The following is a 23960-nucleotide window of genomic DNA, read 5'->3' on the forward strand; positions in this document are numbered from 1 at the left end:
TAGAGGGGACTGGATAGGTTCCATGAGGCCTGAGGCGTCCTGTGGATACTTTTTCTTCTTCAGGGGGATGACATAGGAGTCCACCGGCTGTGAAGTTATCTTCCTTTTGTAAAGGGTCAATTTGCCTGTATCAGCGTCGATAAAACACTCCGAATCCTCTTCTGAGGCGAGTACTCGACCTGAAAGTGCCCCTGCCGTTGAAGAATCCGACTTCTTTGGTGTCGATTTTGTTGAGAAGGCCTTCGGCGCTTCTTTTGGCGGCAGAAGGAAGAGGAGTTTACTGGCAGACTTGACAGGAACGTCTATCGCCTTAAGTGGCGATGGCGTCGGCGCTGACGAAACAGCGGCTTTCTCGCTAATTCTTTGTAGTGAAGAAGCGACGAGGGGCGTTTCATTCACAGTGGCCTTTGGCACCGACGAGGAATCCTTGACTTTGCCTTCGGATCCGACGTTCTGTTGGCCCTTCTGAGTCTTGGACGATGATGCCGCGTCCGCCGACCCAGAGGCCCTGGATCGATGCGCAGATGTGCCAGCCTTCGATCCGTGTGACTTCGACGGCTGTTTCTACCACGCGTCCGACCAACGTCCCAGTCGGAGTCGGAGCCGTGCCGCTGTCTTTGGCGGGCTTTGCCGGCGTCGCAGCGGTTGACCTGTGCGTGCCGCCCTTCTTAGAGGATCCCCCCTCTGGCACCGATTTCGACACTTTGGAATCGACAGATTTCTTCGATCTCTGTGGACCGGAGGTCGAGGGAGTCGATGAAGCAGCGTTTTTATTTGTTTTTGGTGGTACGGCCGCCATCTTAGGGACGCTGGAGTCCTTAAGTTTCAGTTTCGTTTTCGGTTCGGCCATTTTAGGTGTAGTCGATACCGCCGGTTTCAGTTTCGGTTTTGATACCGTCTGCGCAGCAAGTATGTCCGTGGCCAGGCCTGAAGGCGGGGCCGTGGCTTGCGCGACGGGGTCTTGGGTAAGGCCGACAGGCGATCCCGTGACCCGTTCTGTATGTCCGTAAACTTCGGGGCATAGCTCATCCCCTGAGCTATCTTCCGCGGCCCCATAAACCTCTTCAACGTCCCCTACCTCGTCGACGTTTTCAAGGCCTTGATCCACGACTCCGTCGTCGTCTTCCGGATCCGCCTCGACCTCCGTCTCGGGCGGGGAGATTTGAAGATGATGGCTCTGGTCCTCCTCTTCTTGCTCGTCGAAGATGTCGTCCGGTTCCGGGGCCGTTTGGTGGGCCTCAAGGCGCACCGCGCGCCGAATCTTGAGTGTCTTCTTGGACCTGAAACTTGCACAGGCCCTGCAGTTTTCTTCGTTATGGTCTGGTGAAAGGCATTTGTTACAGACCGGGTGCACGTCTATATGTGGGTATTTGGCCCCACAGAGCGGACAGAGCTTAAACGGACTCCGCTCCATGCTGGAAAAGTCGCTGTCGAGTCGTGATGAGAAGGCCTCGATGTCCGAAGAGCAAAACTCCGCTGATTCCGGCTCCGAGAGACGGAAGAACTCGAGACCACACGCAAACAATACCGACGTAATAAATACAAGGCCTTTTGGCCGATTAAAGTTATGTTTTCTCGGTTCCGACAGAGAGACGTCGAGACCGCATCCGAACCCAATGGCGGAAAAAAACAATCTCGGGATGGAGCCGATGCCCATGCGCACTGTAGTCCAGGGGAGGAGCCACCTATCTCAGGATACTTCGAAGACTCTTCCAGGACAACAATGTGCGATCATCCGGACCCAACACTAGGCGGCGATCTAATGCTAAGATATGAATTTAGCAGCCCACATGCCTCAAACCTGTAATTCCCCTATCATTCCGATTCTTAAACGTACTGATCCCAATGCACCGCCAGTATATCGGCTGGTGATTGATTTACGAGAGCTGAATAAATGCATTGTTCCACAGTACCCTGTGGTTCCCGATATCTCATCCTTATTGACTGCCATTGATTCAAAAGCAACGTTCTTTACTGTGGTTGACCTCAAGAACGCCTTCTTCAGTGTGCCCATTGATCCAGAGAGCCAATATCTCTTCGGATTCAGTTTAAATGGACGAAGTTTCAAATTTTCACGCGCACCTCAAGGATTCACAGAAAGCCCCAGCATCTATAGCCAAGCACTGAAAAGACAACTTGATTGTATTCAAATGCCAGTTAACACTGCTTTACTGCAATACGTGGATGATCTGCTGATCACCGCACGAAGTGAGCCCGAATGTGAGCAAGCATCACTGACGGTTCTACATTTTCTGGCCGACAAGGGACACAAGGTGTCTCCTTCGAAGCTACAATTCTGTGTTCAGCAAGTTGTGTACTTGGGTCACTTGCTGTCCAAAGTGGGGAGACAGCTCACTCCAGATCGCATCCAGTTAATTGTAAATATGCCACAACCCCAGACACAAAAGGAAGTGCGGGCCTTTATAGGCCTCACCTCGTACTGCAGACAATGGATTCCCCAGTATGCATTTCTAGCTAAACCACTGATTCAGTTAACACAGGAGGCAGCGACTTCGACTGCCCTCCCTTGGACTCAGGAACATACACAGGCTTTTGAGGAATTAAAGAAAGCTTTATGTCAAGCACCAGTTCTGTAGTAGGGGATCTCTGTGTATAGTCATAATCTAGTGAATAGTCCCGCCCATGTGCGTGGACCCCGGCAATCAAAAATAATCTCTTAAGTTGTCAAAATCATGCAGGAACTGAAAAGACACTTAAGAGAGAATTTAAAGACAAATAATGCAGCCTATATCCACAGGCTACACTGTCCAGTACTTCAACTAGAAATTCCACCAAAAATCACCACACAGCCCAGCCTGCTAGTTTCTACCATAGAGAAACCTGCCTCCCCCAGTCCAAGACTCAGGAATGATAGAGAGGAAGGTAGGGACAGACAAGCCCCATAGGCTGCCATTATGTGGCTTAAATAGGATACTGTGCCTTTAAGAGAACTTTCCAGACTTCTCCCAGTATCCCAGAATGCATAGCAGGTCCAACTTACTTTCAGTTCTTTTTTCCGGCTCCTGCTTACAGGACCCTGGCATTGAGCTCTCCCTTTTTCAAGGGTTTATTGAATTCGTTTTTGCACTTTTTGACTTTAAAAGTGTTGCAGTTACTGCTTGGTGTTCTCTTCTCACTTTTGTGCTGTTTTTTAGGCGTTTTGGGGCTCCGAAATGCCTGGCCTTTTTGTTAAGTGCCCAGCATGTGAGAGGAAGAAGGCCAAAAGCGACCCCCATGATGTCTGCATCGTGTGCCTTCCAGAAGATCATGGCCCTGAGGAGTGTGTTATCTGCCAGCAACTTTCGGCTAGGACCCTCAGGGACAGATTGAAGATCAGGCTGGCTGGCCTGGAGGATAGGCGCCAACGTGCTGCAGGTGGGTCTGGGCAGCCTGGGAGGGATCCCTCTGCCTCTGCTGAGGCCCCTGGGGGGCTCCCCGGGGGCAGGAAGTCCAGCCAACGATCCCATTCTCCGTCGACGTCGAGGGCTTCGACGACGGCGTCGAGAGGGATGACGACGGCGTGCTCCCCGTCTCCCCGGGGCTCCGGGTCGAGACGGCTCGACGGCGAAGGAGAAGCCGACGTCGAAGCCGCCGTCGACGTCATCGTCTTCGTCGAGGTCTTCATACCGACGCCGAAGGCGCAGGGACGTGTATCGGCGCTCGCCGTCGAAGCGGCACCGACGCTCGCCGTCGAGGCGACACCGTCGGTCGTCGTCGAGGCGACACCGCCGATCGTCGTCGAGGCGACACCGCCGATCGTCGTCGAGGCGACACCGCCGATCGTCGTCGAGGGGCTCCTCGACGTCGGGGACATCAAGACGACGACGGCGATCGACGTCGAGGGCGGACCGCCCGACGTCGAGAGGGCGACGTGAGAGGTCGCGCAAGAGGGGATCGACGTCGAGGAGTCGACGTTCGACGCCGAGGATGAGAGGGTCGACGTCGAGGGGACGACGTTCGACGCCGGAGTCCAGGAAGCGCCGTTCGACGCCGGAGAAGCGTCGTTCTGCGTCCAGCAGACAGCGGTCAGCGTCGAGGAGTAGGTCACCCTCTCCCAAACGACGCAGTGGGGGCTCTAGCCCCAGGAGTCACGCCGCTTCCAGTGGACGCAAGAGGAAGAGGTTGCCTGCGGATGGGGATGGATCTCCGCACCCGTCCCCTAAAGGGTCACCGGGCTCGGTGTACTCGGAAGTGTACACTCCATCTCGACCCAGGACTCCTACTCCTCCACCCGTGCCGAAGGAGGACCCTCCGCCCATACCACCACTTCCTACGGGGGATCCTGCTCCACCTCCGGTCCCGCCGCATGGGCCCACCCCGCAGCCGGTGGTTCCTCCGCCGAGGTCCACTTCACTGCCGTCACTGCCTGCTCCTCCCAAGGGGACCCCGAAACCGAAGCCCCGGGTGGATCCGAAGAGTCCCCGTGAGAAGCCACGGAAGACCCCTCCTCGCAAACCGAAGGAGCGCCCTAGAGCTGGCAGGTCTCGTTCTCGCTCTAGGCGCAGATCTTCCACGAGGTCGAGACACCGCCATAGGAGGCGCGAATCTCGCTCTCGCATGAGATTGTCTGGGACCAGGGACTATTCACCTACGCTGTCGGGGTCACCGGACACCAGAGTGTCCCCGATAGATGACCTGGTTGCCTTTCAAGACGTCCTGTTGAGGGGCGCGGCGAAGCTAGGCATTACACTGACAGTGCCTACTCCGAAGACGTCCGTCATTTTCGAGACTCTACATCAGAGGCACATGTCTCGTCCCCTCCTGCCCTTGGTGCCGGGCTTGGAAGAACAGGCTATGGCGCTGTTTCTCACCCCGGCTGTGACGAGAGCGGCCCCGTCCAGACTACTAAAGAAATACCGGGCTCCCGACTCGGATCCGGCCTTCTTGAGAGCGGAGCCTCCGCCTGACTCCGTCATCGTCACGGCGGCCCGCAAGCAGCACGCCACCACTCCGACCTCCACGGTTCCCCCGGACAAGGAGTCTAGGTGGATGGACTCGGCGGGGCGAAAAATCTGTGGGACTTCCGCGACATCCATGAAAGCGGCGAGTGCCACGGCTCTGTTGGGGCGTTACGACCGCGCCCTCTGGGACTCCCTCAAGCGCTTTGCGGAGCATCTACCTCGGGAGCAGCGTGAAGACTTCATGGAAGTCCTGAGTGAGGGGATTCTGGTGGCCAACCAGATAATCAGCGCGGCTGCGGACTCTTCCCTGTTGGCTGCTCACGGGTTCCGCCACGGGATCAACCAACGGCGCCACGCCTGGCTCCGGCTGACGTCCCTGAAACCGGACGCGCAGCAGAGGGTGGCCAATCTGCCGTTTTCCGGGGAGACCCTCTTCGGGAAGCACGCAGATGATGAAATGGCCCGCATGAAGGCGGAGGCCGAAACGCTGACGGCTGTGGGCCTGGAAAAGCCCAAGGAAACCAAGAAGCAGTACCGCCCTTTCCAACGGCGGTTCGGAGGACAAGGCCGAGGACGGGGACAGGCTTCGGGGCACTCGCAACAGCAGCAGCCGTTCCGTAAGCCGTTCCAGAAGCGGCAGAAGGGCAGAGGAGGCCAGCAGTCGGCTCCGGCGCCCAAGGGCCAGGCGGGGTCTAGGCCCTAGGAACTTACTTCCCCCGGATCCGTTACCCACTCCGGTAGGGGGAAGCATCCAACTTTTTCTGGCAGAGTGGAGAAAAATTACTCAGGACAAGTGGGTGCTGAATATTGTTTGCAATGGATACAGTCTTTGGTTCACCAGCCCTCCTCCAGTGATTCCCCTGGTCAGCTCGCAGTTTCAGCTGCGCGAGCTTCAGGCGGAGGCGGATATCCTGTTGAGGAAAAGGGCGATAGAAGACGTACCTCTGTCTCAGAGAGGAAGAGGTCTGTACTCCCGGTTCTTTCTGGTTCGCAAGAAGGACAAGGACGAGTTCAGGCCCATTCTGGATTTGCAACAGGCAAACAAGTGGATTCGCAGAGAAAAGTTCCGCATGCTGTCGTTGCACCAGATCTACCCTCAGTTGCAACAGGGAGACTGGCTTTGCGCTATAGACCTACAGGATGCTTACTTCCATGTGCCCATTGCACACAAACACAGGAAGTTCCTGCGGTTCCAAGTCGGCACCAATCACTATCAATACACAGTACTCCCATTCGGACTGAAGTCTGCGCCAAGGACATTCTCGAAGTGCATGGCGGTGGTAGCGGCACACCTGAGGAAGAACAAGGTGTTCGTCTACCCGTACTTGGACGATTGGCTGATCAAGGCATCCTCCTTCTCGGAAGCGCGAGCACACTTCCAGAAGACGTGCGTTCTCTTGAACAAGCTCCTTCGGAAGGCTCAGGCTCTTATGACGACTCCATCTACAACAGTGAGGACGGTGTCTTCTCTACTGGGATCGATGGCCTCTTGTATCTTCCTGACGCCGCACGCACGGCTGCACATGAGACCGTTGCAGGAGTGCTTGGAGGACCAGTGGGATCAGAGGAAAGGATCTTGGGACGACAAGATTCGCCTGTCGCTGCATGCTCTTCAGTCCCTGAAGTGGTGGTGTTCGGCGGAGAATCTCCTCAGAGGGGTTCCCTTTCACAAGGACATTCCCACGCAGACTGTCGTGACGGATGCGTCTCTTCTGGGATGGGGAGCGCACTCCGGGACTCTGCAGATTCAAGGTACGTGGTCACCGATGGAGGCCACGTATCACATCAATTTCCTGGAACTCAGAGCTGTTCACTTGGCGCTGAAGGCCTTTCTTCCGTCCTTCCGGACCAACTCTCTGCTTGTACAGACGGACAATACCACCACAATGTATTACCTCAACAAGCAGGGGGGCTCGAGATCGCGCACTCTGTCGCAGGAGGCGCAAGCGATCTGGCACTGGCTCCTAGCCAGAGGACTGACGATAACGGCCACCCATCTACCAGGTGTGCAGAATGTTCAGGCAGACGCACTGAGCAGACTGCTTCAGGAAAACCACGAATGGGTCATAAACGACGAAGTACTAGGAGAAGTCTTCGCAAGGTGGGGAACTCCAGACGTAGATTTGTTCGCCACCGCCGAAAACAGCAAGTGCAGAGACTTCGCCTCCAGGTACTTCCAGCAAGGGACGCTGGGGAATGCGTTATGGATCGACTGGACGAACAGCTTTCTGTACGCCTTTCCTCCCATTCCCCTGATTCCGGCGGTGCTCATCAAGCTGGCCCGGTCCAGGGCTCGGATGATACTCATCGCCCCGGAGTGGCCCAGGCAGTGGTGGTTCACGGACCTACTTCACCGGTCTCTCCTTCCTCACATCCGGTTGCCGTGCAGGCCGGACCTTCTCACGAAGTTCGGGGGACGGATGTTACACCCCAACCTCTCGTCTTTGAGTTTGGCGGCATGGCTCCTGAGATAGTGCAATATGGCCATCTGAATCTGCCCGACGATTGCATGGACATACTGAAGGAGTCCAAGAGACCTTCCACTCGGACTTCATACGCTTACAAGTGGAAGAGGTTTTGTATCTGGTGCCAGTCTAAGAACCATGATCCTACGACCTGTAAGGAAGATGTCATCCTTCCTTACCTTTTACATTTGGCGCAGTCTGGCCTTAATGTGCATTCCATTAAGGTTCATCTGGCTGCATTGACTGCCTACAGGAAATGCCCTTCACAGACTTCCTTTTTCCAGATCCCCGTGATCAAAGATTTTCTGGAAGGATTGAAGAAAGTATTCCCTCCTGTCAGGCTTCCCTCGCCTTCATGGGAATTGAATGTGGTGCTGTCCAGATTGATGAAGGAACCTTTTGAACCTATTCATAAGGCTTCGTTGCAGCACCTGTCCTGGAAGGCGGCGTTCCTCGTGGCCATTACATCGGCCCGCAGGGTGAGTGAAATTCAGGCGTTGTGTTGTAATGAACCTTATACTGTATTTCATGCTGCTAAGGTTGTTATGCGTACTCACCCTAAATTTCTTCCCAAGGTTATTTCTGACTTTCATGTCAACCAGACTATAACTTTACCTACGTTCTTTCAGAACCCTTCATCCCCAGCGGAGAGGTCTCTCCATTCTCTGGATGTTAGGAGGGTGTTGAAATTTTATCTGGATAAAACCAAAGATATCCGTAGGTCTGACCAGTTGTTTATCAATTATGGATCGGTCAGGACAGGTCTTGCGACCTCTAAGCAGTCCATCTCTAGGTGGATTGTGTCCTGCATACAATTGTGTTATCAGAAAGCTAATAAGACCGTAGGAGGTAAGCCTAAGGCTCATTCCACCAGGGGCAAAGCTGCCACGACGGCTCTGTTCCGTAACGTGCCGATTGCTGAAATCTGCAAGGCAGCCACTTGGAAGTCGGTTCATACCTTTGCTAAGCATTACTGCCTGGACACTGACGCCAGGGCAGACGCTCAGGTTGGACAGGCTTCGCTGCGGAATTTGTTCGCACAATAGTGGCATTATGTATTTATTCTCCACCGCCGCTTAGTTGTGGGGATGGGCTTGCCGTTCTATTCACTAGATTATGACTATACACAGAGATCCCCTACTACAGAAGGAGTAGTTTCTGTCCTGTAACTCCAGTTCTGTAGTAGGGGTATCTCTGTTATAGTCATAAGCGCCCTCCCTCCTCCCCGGTGGAGAATTCTTTATGTGAACAATGCTGCAGGTCTGGCGTTTTATACGCCTTCAAAAAGAACTGAAAGTAAGTTGGACCTGCTATGCATTCTGGGATACTGGGAGAAGTCTGGAAAGTTCTCTTAAAGGCACAGTATCCTATTTAAGCCACATAATGGCAGCCTATGGGGCTTGTCTGTCCCTACCTTCCTCTCTATCATTCCTGAGTCTTGGACTGGGGGAGGCAGGTTTCTCTATGGTAGAAACTAGCAGGCTGGGCTGTGTGTGGTGATTTTTGGTGGAATTTCTAGTTGAAGTACTGGACAGTGTAGCCTGTGGATATAGGCTGCATTATTTGTCTTTAAATTCTCTTCTAAGTGTCTTTGCAGTTCCTGCATGATTTTGACAACTTAAGAGATTATTTTTGATTGCCGGGGTCCACGCACATGGGTGGGACTATTCACTAGATTATGACTATAACAGAGATACCCCTACTACAGAACTGGAGTTACAGGACAGAAACTACTCCTTCTAGCGACACCATGTTACAGCAAACCGTTTACACTTTTTGTTACAGAACGTGATGGTACAGCATTGTCTGTCCTCACTCAAGACCAAGCTGGTTCACATAAGCCTTGCGCTTATTTTTCAAGTACATTGGATTCAGTAGCCCAGGCACTCCCTGCGTGCTTAAAGTCAGTTGCAGCGACAGCCTTAGCAATCAGACAGAGCGATTCAATTGTTTTAGGACATCCATTAACAGTTCAAGTTCCACATTCTGTAGAGGTTCTTTTAAACAGAACCCAGACTCAACACTTGACTATAGCACGATTGACAAGTTATGAATTGACACTATTCCAGCCACACATAGAGATCAGACGCTGTAGCATCCTAAACCCCGCAACATTGTTACCTTCGAGTATGACAGATCCAGCCCCGCATGATTGTATAGAGATCATTAATGCAGTAACAAAGCCTAGACGAGACTTAACAGATGTTCCACTGACAAATCCAGACCTGACACTTTACGTGGATGGTTCATGCATGAGAACAAGTACAGGAGAGTTAGTGGCCGCGTATGCAGTGACCACTGAAACTGAAGTTAAAGAAACACATCGTATTGACACACTGTCTGCTCAAGCGGCGGAGCTCATCGCTCTGACCCGAGCCTGTATACTAGCCAAGAACAGAAATGTTAACATATACACAGATTCCCGCTATGCGTTCGGAGTCGTACATGACTTCGGAATGTTATGGCAAGAACGAGGTTTTTTGACCTCTCATGGTGCCAAGATCCAACATGGTCCCCTCATTCAAGCACTGTTGGAAGCAATACATCTGCCCTCGGGCATATCCGTCATGAAGTGTAAAGCACATACTAAAGTTACGGATTCTGTTTCCCAGGGTAATGACCTGGCAGACCAGACAGCAAAACATACAGCATTGACTCACACCCAGACTACTGATGTGACAAAGACAATAGTACCGACACAGTGTATGTCAGTTAGGGATCCCACACTAGATGTAATCGATATTCAGACACATGCCACTCCAGATGAAATCAAGAAATGGACTGAACTAGGAGGGATTCAGACAGATCAAGGATGGATGACGAAGGGAAAATCTACATGGTTTCTCCCTGACTCTATGGTTCAAGTCATAATAAATACAGCACATAGTCCGGCACATCTAGGAGAGAAAGCTATGTTAGACAGTTTACAGAATCTCTGGTATAACAAACACTTACGAGCAGCAGCAAAACAGAAAGTGCGTACTTGCATGATCTGTTTTCAGTTCAATCCAGGTAAAAGCGTCCCTGTAGAGCAAGGTGGATTTCATCCTCCCGATCACCCTTTTGAAGTCCTCCAGATGGATTATATCCAGATGGACCGTTGTCGAGGATTTAAGTATGTCCTCGTAGTTGTTTGTGCACTTTCCCGTTGGACCGAAGCATATCCAGTCCCAGATTACACTGCCCCGACCACTGCCAGGCAGCTGGTTCGAGAATTCTTCCCACGGTACGGCTTGCCTCGTGTCGTGTACTCAGATAACGGACAGCCGTTCTCATCCGAACTCATGAAACAGGTTTCCCTTCTGCTAGGATACCAGTGGAGATTCCATTGTGTCCGACATCCCGAAGCAGCTGGCCTTGTAGAAAGGCACAACCAGACATTGAAAACACGCCTTGCAAAGATCTGTAAAGAGAAAGGGGTCGACTGGATAGTCGCCCTGCCAGTTGCATTGTTCTATATGAGGATGGTTCCTCATTCGAGATCAGGGCTAGCCCCGTATGAAGTGGTTTTTGGCAGACCACCGAATATGTGGGGGACGCCCATGCCTAAGAAAATTACCGATGTTGACTGTAATATGCTGACAGATTATCTTGCCTCCTTGATGTCTGCACTCCAATCATGTCGTTCACAGGTTGCTGCAGCCTTCCCTGACAACACTGATGTAAAGCCACACGATGTCCGCCCTGGGGATACAGTCCTAATTAGGAACTTCGACAGGAAAAGCCCGCTGGAGCCCCGTTGGAAAGAGCCGAAAACCGTCCTTCTTACAACGAGGACCGCGATCAAGGTGGAAGGCCGAAAGGGGTGGATCCACACGAGTCATATTAAAAAATGCAACGAACTGATGCCAGAAACAGACTCGTCCACCCCCTCCAAGGACTGCCTCGAATCTAGTGACTGTAAAATTCCTAAGCGAGAAAAAACTCCCCAAGAGGAGTACCGAAAGAAACTCCGATCTAGCAAGTCAGACAGTTTAATTGTTTAAGTCCTCCCCTAGGTGAATCGGTTAAATAGTTTCTGACATGTATCCCCTAGATCGAGATAGAGAGAAAGAGAGACAACTCAAGAAACGTACATACTGTAAATCACTCCGCAGTCACTGTATAGTGACATTATTATGTTTTTCCTAAGTCTTCTGATTATTGTTGCTAGTATACTATTGCCGATATACTACCCTATCTTCAAGCGTGAACAATCTGCTTACAATGTTTCTGCTGAACATTCTTTTAGTGAATTACCGCCTCACGAACTGTCCTACAGACTTGCACTGCGCAACAACACATTCATTAGTATGTTACATCATTCCCATCAGACTAACAATGCTACCAACTGTTGGATATGTGGCCGACTCCCTCCCTATCAGAAATATAAGGGAGTTCTGCCTCTCTTTCCGTACCCGTTCACTCACAATGGCTCCTGTGGTGCATGGTTTAGATTAATTAATTCCTTAGATTCTGATATTGCTGTTTTCGAGGGGAATTGGATTTGGGGAAACCTGAACCTAGTTCTGCTCAACGTCTGCTACCCTGACAAAAAGGGACTCCCCATTAGGAGAGGAACTGATCTAGAAAATGAAGTATATGGATTAGGTAATTATACAATTAACCTCATGATTCTTACTGTTGAATCCGAAGCTGCACCAGTTCTCCCTGCTATGTCAGTATTACCAGTCACAGGTGACTTATGTGTCAGAAAGAAGGGTTCAGTACACTTAGGTCATAGCAAATGTACTACCGTGGTCGAATTCAGTGATCATGGCAAGTCTTCCTTTAGAGCTACTCGTCATTCCTATTTTGTTTGTGGCCATACCGCATACATACGCTTACCTCCAGATTGGGATGGTACCTGTTAAATTGCCTTCCTTCTGCCACCTGTTTTCCTAGCCCCTCCTGATTATCACAGAAATACAAATCTAGTAAAGAGTAGACTCAGAAGAGATCTCCCGATTGTCGACTATACTGAAACGGCATGGGAGCAATACACAGATTTCAATAAGGGATTCTTTTTCTTCACAGGCCCCGTCCAAAACAGTAAACTAATACGAAGATTAACTAGAACACTCGAAGCAGTAGTGAATGAAACTGCCTCCGCTCTAGGCAACTTAACAGAGGAGCAGTCCGCCATGCGGGTTGTTGTTCTTCAAAACCGTCTCGTTATTGACGTCATCTTGGCAGATAGAGGCGGAGCTTGTAAGGTCATCGGGTCAAGTTGCTGTGTTTTCATTCCAGAAAACGCGCCAATGGTATATCAAGCTATTACACGTCTTCATAAAATTGCAGGTCTGATACATCAGAATCCAGGCACCTGGACTTGGTCCGGTTGGTTCTGGACAACGTTGACTGCTTGGGGATGGAAGATCCTATCCTTCCTAGGCGTTGCCCTTGTCATAGTATTCAGTTGCTGCCTGTGCCTACAATGTGGGCCAGCGATTTGCGGACTGTGCGCCACATCGTGCATTGCACATTCCAGTTTTCACTCAAAACGCAAAAAGAAGAAAGAAGAGCAAATGATGTTACAAGAACAGACTGATCGATTCATGAGGATCGATATATCATGAAGGGTCCGTAGGGAACAAGGAGGGAATGAGGAAATATAAATTTTATGGTCAAGAAATGTTCCCTAGCGTGTACCCCACCGTCTCCATGTACGAGTTTAAAGTGCATGTAACTTCCCTCCTGTGCCAGCTATGAAGACGCAAATACATTTGCGTTCAACGTTAACATGTCCTCTTTCAGACCCGCCATGAACGGGTTCCATATTCAGTTTCTAAGTATGCCATGCCAACGTCTTTTTGTGGTGTACTTTACACGTTTTTCAGCTCTGGCGATGTAGGCCCTGAATTCTGCCATCGAGCCTTCTTTTCTGCCTCTTGACTCTGAAAGCCTCAGCCCAGGCTGTCTCTGTACCCGTGACCTCTGTCTTACTCCCTGCACGGCTCACCGCGCTTGGCTCAGCCTGCTGCCTGCCAAGACTGTATTCAACCTTCGAATTATCTGTTCCGCTCCTCGAAAATACATTCCTGCCTACTAGTTTAAGTAAACATTCCCCCAGCTGCAGAGCAAAGGGCTCGGCCTCACTGTCTCCGTGCAAGTAATTCATAGCCTCTGTTACCATGGAAGGCCCATGCCCCCACGCTTCTCATGCAGACACTTAGACGCTTATACACGCACTCACAGTCAGTATAGAATAGCTTCTGCCCCAGAGACCTTTCCGTCCAGATAATATGGTTCCTAAACATCAGATATCAGATATGATAATGGTACAAGTTGATCTGACATGCCAGACTTCTGTCTCTTTCCGTTAGTGTAAATGTCAAGTCCCCTGCACCCTCCAGCTTCACGTCAATCACACGTCATGCAGCTGCGCGCGCATCCAGGCCTCAGATTTCTGCTGACATTGCAAGATTCTGCTTTTGTTGCCACCCACTTATGACACTTACATGTGACGTTTCTAGTACACACCTCTATGTTCACGCCTAGTTCACGCCTTCTAATTACGTATCACTACCACGTGTGTGTTTTATCTTGTTTCTCTCAGCTGTTACGCCTACTGTATTGGTTTCTATAATACGGTTTAAGTATATAAGCTATGTATTGTCAATAAAATATTGCTCTATCCCTTCCTGCACCCCTGTGGTGGCAGGAATATGATATCCGGTTCAAGAACCATTCCTTTTTAAGGAATAAAACCCCTAAGAACTCTAACACCACGGACTCTGTCTCTTTCTTTCCGATTGAGTTATTATTGATTAAGTACTTACCTGCATAGAAATTAGGACGGTAAATCAAATATTTACCACAAGGTGGTGCTTTGCCTGATGTTTGGGAATTTGCTCTTTTCCTAGCATTTGAAACGACTAGGTCTAAGGGTAGCTGTCCCTTAATATAGGCAGGGTCCCAATGAGCAGGCCTGTACTTATTCTCTATCCTTGGGTTTATGAGTCTAGCCCTTACAGGATCATTAAACACTTCTGGTGCATGCTTAATGACTCCCTTAATCATTGGAAGTATTTGAACAGATTTTTGTGATTGTTCAAAAGTGTCTAATAAAAAATCTTCCTCTGCCTCACCTGAATGCATTTTGACATTGTGATAGATGGCAGCCCTATAAAGTGTCCAAACCCAATGTTGTCTTCTGGAGGGGAAGGTTTGGATGGATAAATATGTGGGTCAGGAATATCTGGTACATCTTTAGGGTTTGGGTATTCCCAGTCTGGTGTGACGCTTGGGTATGGAAAAGGCTCATCTGGGTCTCCCCCTCCCCCTAGGCTATACTCGTCCTCATTCTGAGGATGTGTACGTGGTAAAGAATGAGGAGGAGAAGTTTGAGGTGATAGGTCTGAGGGAATAGGAGGTGAAGGAGAAGGAGGTGTAGGAGTAGAAGAAGGGTGCATAGGAGATGTGGCACAATGTTTCTTCTTGACAGGCACTTGAGGTGTAGGCGCTGTGTCTGATTTCCTCTTCCTGTGGGGTAAAGTAGAGACATGTTCTGTTTTTGCATCAATGTAGATCCTTTTTTTGGTAAAGGATCTGGTGTAAAAAGCTCTTCTTGTTGAGGAACCACTTTCTGTGCCGATTTTTTCAGTTCCGGGCAAGGTTTTTGCTTGTTTTTCGCTTTAGGAGCCAGTGTAGAGTCCCTTTGCGTAGATTTCGGCACCGGAGGTATTGTCGTAGGAGCCGAAGCCTGTTTCGAGGACTCGGTATCGTCGGGAGCAGGCTTTGTGGGCTTCGGTATCAAAGGTATTGTTTTCTAAGTCAAAGCTGTCAGCTTAGAGGCATCAGAGCAGGCTTTATCGCTTTCGGAGCTATCTTGTCTCTCGGAGTCGACGGTTTGCAAGTGTCTTTCGGAACGTGACTTCTTTCGGTTTAGGTGCCGAGGGGGCTGGTAGTATCAGCAAATGCGGTTTGCTCAGTATGGAGCTACCGGAAGGCTTCATTATTGTCTTCGGAGCCGGGCTCGATGGCGGGGCTTTCGAAGTAGTTTTTCGGTCGCGACTGGGCCCCGGAGGCAGAGTGTTGACCTTTGCCTTCGATTTTGGTGCTGGGGCAGTGGTACTCACTCGTTGGCCCGAAGGTATGGAGTCATCTGAGTAGTCTGTCTCGGATACGATTTGGAGATCGTCTGAATCCTCTTCTGGAACTCATGGTTCTTCGTCGAAGACATCCACTGGTCCGGAGCTGATCTCTGCATATCGTGTCGACAGGCCCTCCAATCCCGAATGGTCTTCTTGGATCGAAAAGAAGCACAGGCTGTACAGCTGTACACGTCATGATCAGGCGATAAGCAAAAGGTTACAGACCTCGTGATGGTCACTGTGTGGAAATTTTGCTCCACAATCCGGGCATCTTTTGAATGGTGTCCTTACCACGGCGTGGATAGGACCAACGGCCCGGGTCGACGACCGGAATCGAGCTGATGAAGTAGAGTCGATGTTTGTTGATATCGAAAGTTGTTTGGTGAAGTTTGAATACATTTTTACACGTCAAATTACTTGAAAAGTAGATTTCGAACCAGAGCAGAAAAGTTTCATCCGAACCCAGTGGAGGAAAAAAACAATCTACGGATGGAGTCGATGCCCATGCCAAATATTGTCCAAGGGAGGAGTCACCTATCTCGTGACTACAAAGACTTCTTCCAAGAAGTCAACAACATGCAATCATCCGAGCCCAACACCAGGTGGCGATCTAATGCTCAGTGTGAGATCTGAAGCTCATATGCCTCAAACTTGCATTTTTCTTGAGTTTTCTTTAAAATGTTTTGATTTTGTACTATTTCTCTCTCATGCAGCAGCAGCTAAACCTCTGCCCCCCCTCCCTCACCACCACTAAAGCATAGGAAAAGCTCTCACCTAATAACGGCTGCCGTTCTCCCACTCGCAGTTGGTGGTGAAACTGCTTGCTGATCATTCGACGACGGGCATCAAACTCATGGGCGGCCATGTAGGGGATTTCAAGGAGCATGGCAGACACCAAGTAGACACACTCAAGCAGCTCCAGGTTGATGTGCATGTGGAAGGGCACTTGTCGCCTCTTCTCAATCTTCTCCTGCTCCTGGTTGCGCTCCTGCATGCTACGCATCAACAGGCCCTGGCCAAGGAGCTCCTTGGCTCGGCCACTGGACTGGATATCCAGCAGAGCATTGTGAGCATCACGGATCATGCCTTGACGGAAGGCACAGATGCCCAGTTGCACCATGGTCCGATTGTACAGTATCTAAATAGAAAAGAAGCAGAGATATGGTGAGGGAAGAGTAACCAACCATTTTTAGACAGCCACTTTTGGATAGTCCCTCTTGGCTACCTTCGTGCTAACAAGGTCACCCTCTTTAGTGGGGTAGTTAACATAGGGATCCTATTTCTGTTTCCAATGCCATTTGGTAAATACTGGACCCACATATTTGAGAATTTTTGGATCAGCAAGCATTTGTGTAAGCCAAAGCTGATGATGGATATGTATACATTAAATTTACCCAGGATTCCACAACGCTGACAGCACTACACATTTTTGCTACCAAAGGGAGAGACTCCTTCCCCGTACACCCTGCTCTTTTCATTCTGGTGGCCACTTTGATTCTCATTCCTCTATAAGCCAGCAAACCTATTTTAGTCAATTGCAGCTTCCACCAACTCAGAAAACTGACATATGCTACTCATTTTATCCACAACACAATGATTTAGTAGTGTAGGCAATTATCAACCTGACCATAGACAATACTTTAGGAAGCTGGCTTTATATATACTACACCAAAGTGAGGTATAGTGTGTATAGAGTTGAGGTGACCTCAGAGGTAGGCAGAGGTTAAAGTTAGATAGAACCTTACTCTCTATTTGTGGTAGAGTGGTCAGGCAGTAAGGCAGTATCAGAGGACAGTGTTAAGCATTTGATGTACACAATCAGTCAGCAAATCAATTCACACACTCAAAAACTGAACTCTAGGCAAATTGTTTTTGTATGAAAATATATACTGTTTTATTTTTAGAGCCAAGCAAGCCTGGCACAGGTATGCATTAAATACTTTCATTATTAAGTAGCAGATTGTAGAATAGTTTGAAAATGCAATAAAACTTGTTCTTCGTTTGATTTACAGGGGATGCAGTTGGTTGCAACACTTCACAAATACAGTACATTCAAATGAACAGGCTTTTTCAGTAAATTACAGGTAAGTTACTTTGTACGTTACTTTTCTTACTCAGTGCTGGATACCTGGACTCAGCACTGGGACATTTCCTGTAAACAGGTAAATAAATAAGTTTTGGTTATTCGTGCGATTTTTAAAGAAAATGTTTAGATATCAAAACTCCACACAAACTTTTTGGAGGAAAATTGTCAATATTATCCTATGGAGGGGAAATAGGTTATCGGTTCACAGATAAGTAATCGACGGTGGGAGTTAAGGTTCTGGGGTTAGACTCAAGGGTCCCCTAGGGTCAGTGATACACTGTTGCACCCTCAGTGGCACTGGGGCGGCCGGTTGCAGAGTGCTGTTTCAACTTCGGGCACCCTGTTTTCTATGGAGAACCATCGGTTTTTGCAAAAGCACTGCAGGCAGGGAGATTAATGACTTCTGGGTGCGACCACCACTTGGAGAGGTAAGCTGGGAAGTTAAGGGTTGGTTAGGTACCGTCAGTTTGGGCACACAAGGCAGTGGGGCGTCTGGTGCAGGGGTGCCTTTTGGGATCGGATCGCCTTACCAGCTCCTGGTCGCGGTTAGGGGGGCCTTCTGGATTTAGGCTGCAGGCGTTGGCTGGAGGCTTGAGGCAGGTCAGGGATCGCCGGATCTCAGGTCAGGATCGCCAGGGTGCCCTCCTCGTGGTGTTTTCCACTCGAGCTTGAGCCTGGTTCGGCGGGTGCAGAGTGGCCTGAATTCGCGGTCTCTGGCTGCTGCCAGAGGTTGCAGGTTGAACAAATCCGGTGTTCACGGGAGAAGCAGTCTTTCGAAGTTAAGGCAGGCAGGTCCTCCATGGTTTGAGGATGCTGGCTGCAGGACAGTGGGATTTCGCAGAAGCAGGTTTGAGGGGGGTAGGGCTGGGGCCAAGTCAGTGGGCATCTTTCTCTTGTTGGCTGGCTGCACGGCTGTTCGGTCCTTTTTTTCTTCTTGTTGTCAGGGTGCCCCCGTAAATACTAGATTTAAGGGAGTTACAGGTAGGTAAGGGCATGGACCAATAGGTCCCTTCCCTGGGGTGGGTACACCCCCTATCGTGCCACCCTCCAGTGGGAGGGGGCCGGAGCCTGTCCCTGGTTGGCTAGGTCCCCCCATCCTCAAGATGGCAGGGACTGAGTTGTGCTTCACCTCTGCTCCCCCACCTGAGGGGTGGGGTTGGCAGAGGTGGGCACACCTCTTTCCCTCACTTGTTTTTTCACGTTGGTTCTCCCGCTCAAAATGGGGGGTAGAACCAGTGGGGACCAGTTGCTGAAAGCAGAAAATGGTCTGGGGAGGCTCACGAAGGCGGCATGCCTTTGAAGCTTCCCCTTCGTAAACCCTGGCCATCCTGTGGGAGGAGGCTTGGTACCTCGTCCCCAGGTGTGCTTTGCTTCAGGTCCCCGAGAGCAACAGGCTTTTGACCCAGGGGTCCAGAAACATGTCTGTTTGTGGCAGTCTGAGCAGCCACTCAGTCAGGTCACTAGAAGTTGGTTGAGTTTCAGGGAGCATCTCTAAGATGCCCGCTGTTGTGCATTTTACATTAAATCCCACACTGGCATCACAAGTGCAAGAAAGCCAGCAGGAAATTTTGAAAAATATAGGTCTGCCCGCCTCTGCCATCCCCACCCCTAAGGTGGGGGAAGTGAGGTGACCCACACATTTCAGTCCTCGCCATCTTGAAGATGAGGGACCCCTTGTAGGAAGCTGGCTCTGTATATGCTATACCAAAATGAGGTATAGTGTGCACAGAGTAGATTGGAACCCCAAAAGGTAGACAGAGGTAAAAGTAGATAGCATCTTACTCTCTATTTGTGGTAGTTTGGGCGAGCAGTAAGGCTATCAGTGGGTAGCATTAAGCATTGGTTGTACACACTTGGGCAGGAAATGTCACACACCCGAACCCAGAGCTCAGACCAATTTGTATAAAATATATGAAGTTATTATATTTCTAGAACCAAGCCAAGTCTGGGGCAGGTAAGTGAAATAAATGCTTTGCAAAATCTTATGCAATGTTTTACAGATGAATGCAATTTCAAACGCAGTTGATTGAATTATTATGTCAATGTTTCGAAATTACTTTTGAGATAATTTACAATTACTTTGTACATAACTTTTTAAGTTACTTATTCTACTCAGTGGGATATGCCTAGATATCACAATGCAACATTTCCTAGTGAAAGGGTAAGTAAATCAGTTTTTGTACATTTGCAGTTTTTCAGTGTTTCATACAAACAAACTACACACTTAGAACCATTTTCAAGGAAAAACAGTCAATGTATTCCTATGGAGAAAAATGAAATTAAAGGTGTGCAGGTAAGTACAAGATTGTGGGAGTTGGTATTCTGGGTTTAGAACCAGGCTTCTCCCAGGGTCAAAGATGCACTCCTGAAACACCCTCAGAGGCACTAGGGTGGCCGGGTGCAGAGGCCCAATGTTATCCAATAGGGAATAGGGGGCCTCCAGTTGGTGGCTGCTTACAAGCATGTGACAAGGTTGCGGGAGCCTAGCTCCTAGTGTTAGGCTCGGGCAAAGGGGGATCAGAGTTAGCACACAAGGTGCACCTGCAGTGGCGCAAGGGCGGCTGGGTGCAGGGTGCTGTTGTCTGCAGGCTCGGTCCAGGAAGAGTTTCAGGAGGAAACAACAGCTGGGCAGGTAGGTTGAAGGGCTCTGGGACGTAGGTGCACCTCAGGTTCACTGGGATAGCCCTTACTTTTTGTTTCCCCTGGGACATAGTGGTTTTAGAGTACCAACCTGTTATGCACCACAGTGTGACTGACAAAGGTATCTCTCAGGGCAGTGGCTGGGATTCCATTCACCAGTAGGTTGTGGAAGTATACTCCCCTCTGGAATCTCCAATTCACCTTTTGGGCCCATCTTCCATTTAGGATGCTCACGGTCTTTCCTCTGAGAAGGTTTAGTAACCCCTTTCTTTTGGTCACCCCCTGTGGATGTCCTGGTCACCATTGTCTTGACCCACTTGACCCAGTGGTCCGCCTTCTTTACCAATTCTTGGGCAGAATGTGGACCTAGATCTACCAGATATTGATGCAACTTTTCATCAATGCACTTACTTAATATGTGCTCTTTCATAAATATAATGAAGACCATCATAATCTTGCACTTTACTTCCAGTCAACCAGTCATCTAGTGTTTTCATTGATTAGTCAATCCGAGTGCCCTTCATGAGTTCATAGGACTCTACTTCTGCTCCACTAAGGGTCCGAACTATGTCTCTGCACTTACCAGAGAACAGTTCTCAGAGGAGTGCCCTCCAGTGAGTTCTCTTCACTTTTCTGACTATAAGCCCATTCAAAGGCTGTGAACCATTTGGTGACTTCGTTACCATCCTCAAATTTATGGACAATCCCTTTAGGGATTTTGAGATCATAAGATTGCTTTCTGACCCTATTTATTAGGTTGCTACCACCATTGAAGGGAGCTAGGCCCATCTCTGCTCTTTTTTTTGCTAGAGCCAGGAGTCTGGTCTCTAGGTCTAATCTTTTAGCAAGACTCTTCATGGAGTCTGTCCTCAATAGACTCAGAAGCACCTGACCCACCTGTGTTGGCTCTAGGTGCTGAGGGGTGCATTCTTTAAGTCAGGGCCACTGGGGCCCTTTTCTCCTTAAGAAGTGGGGAGAGGGGTGGGGGCGGGGGTGGGGTGTGAAAGGTATGCCTATCCCCCCTCCATCTTCTTCCCCCTCTGAGAGGGCTTCACCATTCTCAGAGGGATGCTCCTTAGCATACTCTGCCAACAGCTCCCGGAGCTTTTGTTTGGAAGGATGGAACCCCATGTTAATATGTTTAAGTTTACATAGAGACCATAACTTCCTGATTTGTAAGTGAAGATAAGGGGTGAGGTCAAGCTACTCAACTCTATCCTCTAGGTCATTTGTTATATTTACACTAACTGGATTCTTGTTAAGAGTCATTGAAAAGAAAACCTTCTAACCCTTCTTACCCCTAACTAAATTGAGCTTGTATTTTTCTAACATTCTAAAGGGACTTAACCAAGACCCTAACAAGACTTAGTAATTTGGAAAGATTTGTCTAATTCAAAAATCAGTAATCTAAAGACAATTTAAGAGTTCTTTTGTGTGATCAGGTGCGGACCACGTCAGTCCAACAAATGCATAGTTGCATATCCCACCGCTGATCCACCAATGTAGGAAGCTGGCTCTGTACATACTATACCAAACTTATGTATAGTTTGCAGAGTCCAGTGGAACCCCAAAGGTAGGCAGTGGTAAAATCACCTTATTCTATTTGTGGTAGTCTGGGTGAGCAGTAAGGCTTTATCTGAGGGTAGTGTTAAGCAATTGTTGTACACACAGGCAGCAAATGTTACACTCTAAGACAGCTCAAAGCAATTTGTTTGTATCAAAATATTTTGTTCTTTTATTTCTAGAACCAAGCCTAGTCTGGTGGAGGTAAGTGAAATAGTACTTTGCAAAATCTTATGCAATAATATATAGTTGAAATGCAGTTGGTTGAATTTTAGGTAAGTCAAATTACTTTTCAGTTACTTTACAGATTATTTTGTACGTTATTTTCCAGATTACTTTTGCTAACCAGTGTGATATGCCTAGATATTACACTGAGATATCTCCTAGACAAAAGGGAATTAATTCACTTTTAATTCATATGCATATAGAGACAAATGAAGTTAACGGTTTCCAGATAGGTACTTCTTTGGGAAGTTGGTATTCGGGGGTTAGAACCAGGGTTCCCTCAGGGCCGAGGATATCCTCAGCTGCACTAGCATGGCCGGGTGCAAAGTACTGAGGGCCAATGCTATTCAATGGGGGATAGGGGGCTCCAGTTGGTGGCTGCTTACAAGCAGGCCATGAGGTTGTGGGAGCAAAGTTCCTGGACTTAAGCTCAGGGCAAAGGGGGATCTACTTTAGAACAAACGTTGCACCCACAGCGGCGCTGGGACGTCCGGTTGCAGGGTGCTGTACTAGCCTCACTACTACTTATGAGCCTTGAGAAAGTCATGATATGAGGATATGCGTGTTGGCTATGCCTCCTCTGGACGTCTCAACATGAACGAAGGCTGCGTTTCATCTTCTATATCATATCTTGAACATTTTTTAAATGTGCCAGTGTTTTAACATATAAATGCTATAATAAACGGAAGAAATTTGTTTATTTAAGGAAAGCCCTTACTGTCTGGATATTACATTCATTGGAGAGTGCTTTAGTTTTTGTATAATTTACATTAAGATTCATTTACTTTGTCGGTGTATATAATTGCATCTTGGCAAGTAGGTGTCCTAAACATTACAGCACTGCCAAACTTTTAATTGTCTCGTAGGAATATGCTACTTACCAGTATGCATCTTTTCTTGACATGTAGGGACGCTAACAATCATATCTTGTGCATACATCGCCGCCTAGTGTTGGGTCCGGATGATTGCACCTTGTTGTCCTGGAAGAGTCTTTGAAGTATCACGAGATAGGTGACTCCTCCCCTGGACTACAGTGCGCATGGGCATCCTCTCCATCCTCAGATTGTTTTTCGCCATTGTGGCAGAGCTGGAGTCCAATACAATACAAGATGACCATGCTTACAAATAGTTCTGACTACTACAGCTGCGACAGGCATCAGGGAGGATGGGCGGGCGATATGAATGTTAGCGGCCCTACATGCCAAGAACAGATGCATACTGGTAAGTAGCATATTCCGTTCGAGGCATGTGGGCCGCTAAATTCATATCTTGTGCATAGAATAAATAGCAGTTTCTCCCTTAGCGGTGGTTGCCCGAGTCAGCTGCAGCAGCCTGAAAGAGGGACTTAAGAACAGCCTGTCCTACAGCAGCTTGCTGCTTGGAATGTACATCAACATAGTAGTGTTTGGTGAATGTATGTATGTTATTCCATGTGGCTGCTCTACACATGTCCTCTAATGGAATGTTACCCAGGAAAGCCATGGATGCCCCTAGCTTGCGTGTGGAATGCGCTCTTGGGGGGACTGTTAGTGTGCATTTAGCCTTCTGATAACAAATCTGAACACACTTAACAATCCATCTGGCTCTACCTGATTTGGAAATGGGTTTGCCCTTGTGCTGTGGTGAAAAAGCAACAAAGAGTTGTTTAGTCTTTCTGAAATCCCTCGTCCTGTCTATATAGTACAGGAGAGCTCGTTTGACGTCTAATGTGTGCAGTGATCTTTCTGCTACTGAGTCTGGATTAGGGAAGAAAACTGGCAGTTCAATAGTTTGATTAATGTGGAACTGAGAAACTACCTTGGGCATGAATTTAGGGTTAGTGCGTAGCACCACCCTATTTGCGTGAACCTGTATAAAAGGTTCTTGAATGGTTAGGGCTTGCAGCTCGCTAACCCGTCTCAGCGACAATCGCTACTAAGAAGGCAACCTTCCAAGATAGGAACTGTATCTCACAAGAGTGGAGAGGTTCGAAAGGAGGTCCCATCAGTCTGGTCAAAACTATATT

General features: G+C 48.9%; 1 protein-coding gene across 6 annotated transcripts in view; it reads right to left on the bottom strand.

The window, feature by feature from the left end:
• Positions 1–23960, bottom strand: part of LOC147705753 (eukaryotic translation initiation factor 3 subunit C-like) — a 638241-nt gene that overhangs the window by 272532 nt on the left and 341749 nt on the right. For all 6 annotated transcript variants that reach the window (XM_086932195.1, XM_086932193.1, XM_086932197.1 and 3 more), the window contains one exon: positions 16216–16579. In XM_086932195.1, coding sequence (XP_086788321.1) covers positions 16216–16579 — 364 coding nt within the window. The remainder of the gene's footprint in view (positions 1–16215; positions 16580–23960) is intronic.

This window comes from Lissotriton vulgaris, chromosome 7, assembly GCF_964263255.1.
Source record: "Lissotriton vulgaris chromosome 7, aLisVul1.2, whole genome shotgun sequence".
In the NCBI taxonomy this organism is placed as follows: domain Eukaryota; kingdom Metazoa; phylum Chordata; class Amphibia; order Caudata; family Salamandridae; genus Lissotriton; species Lissotriton vulgaris.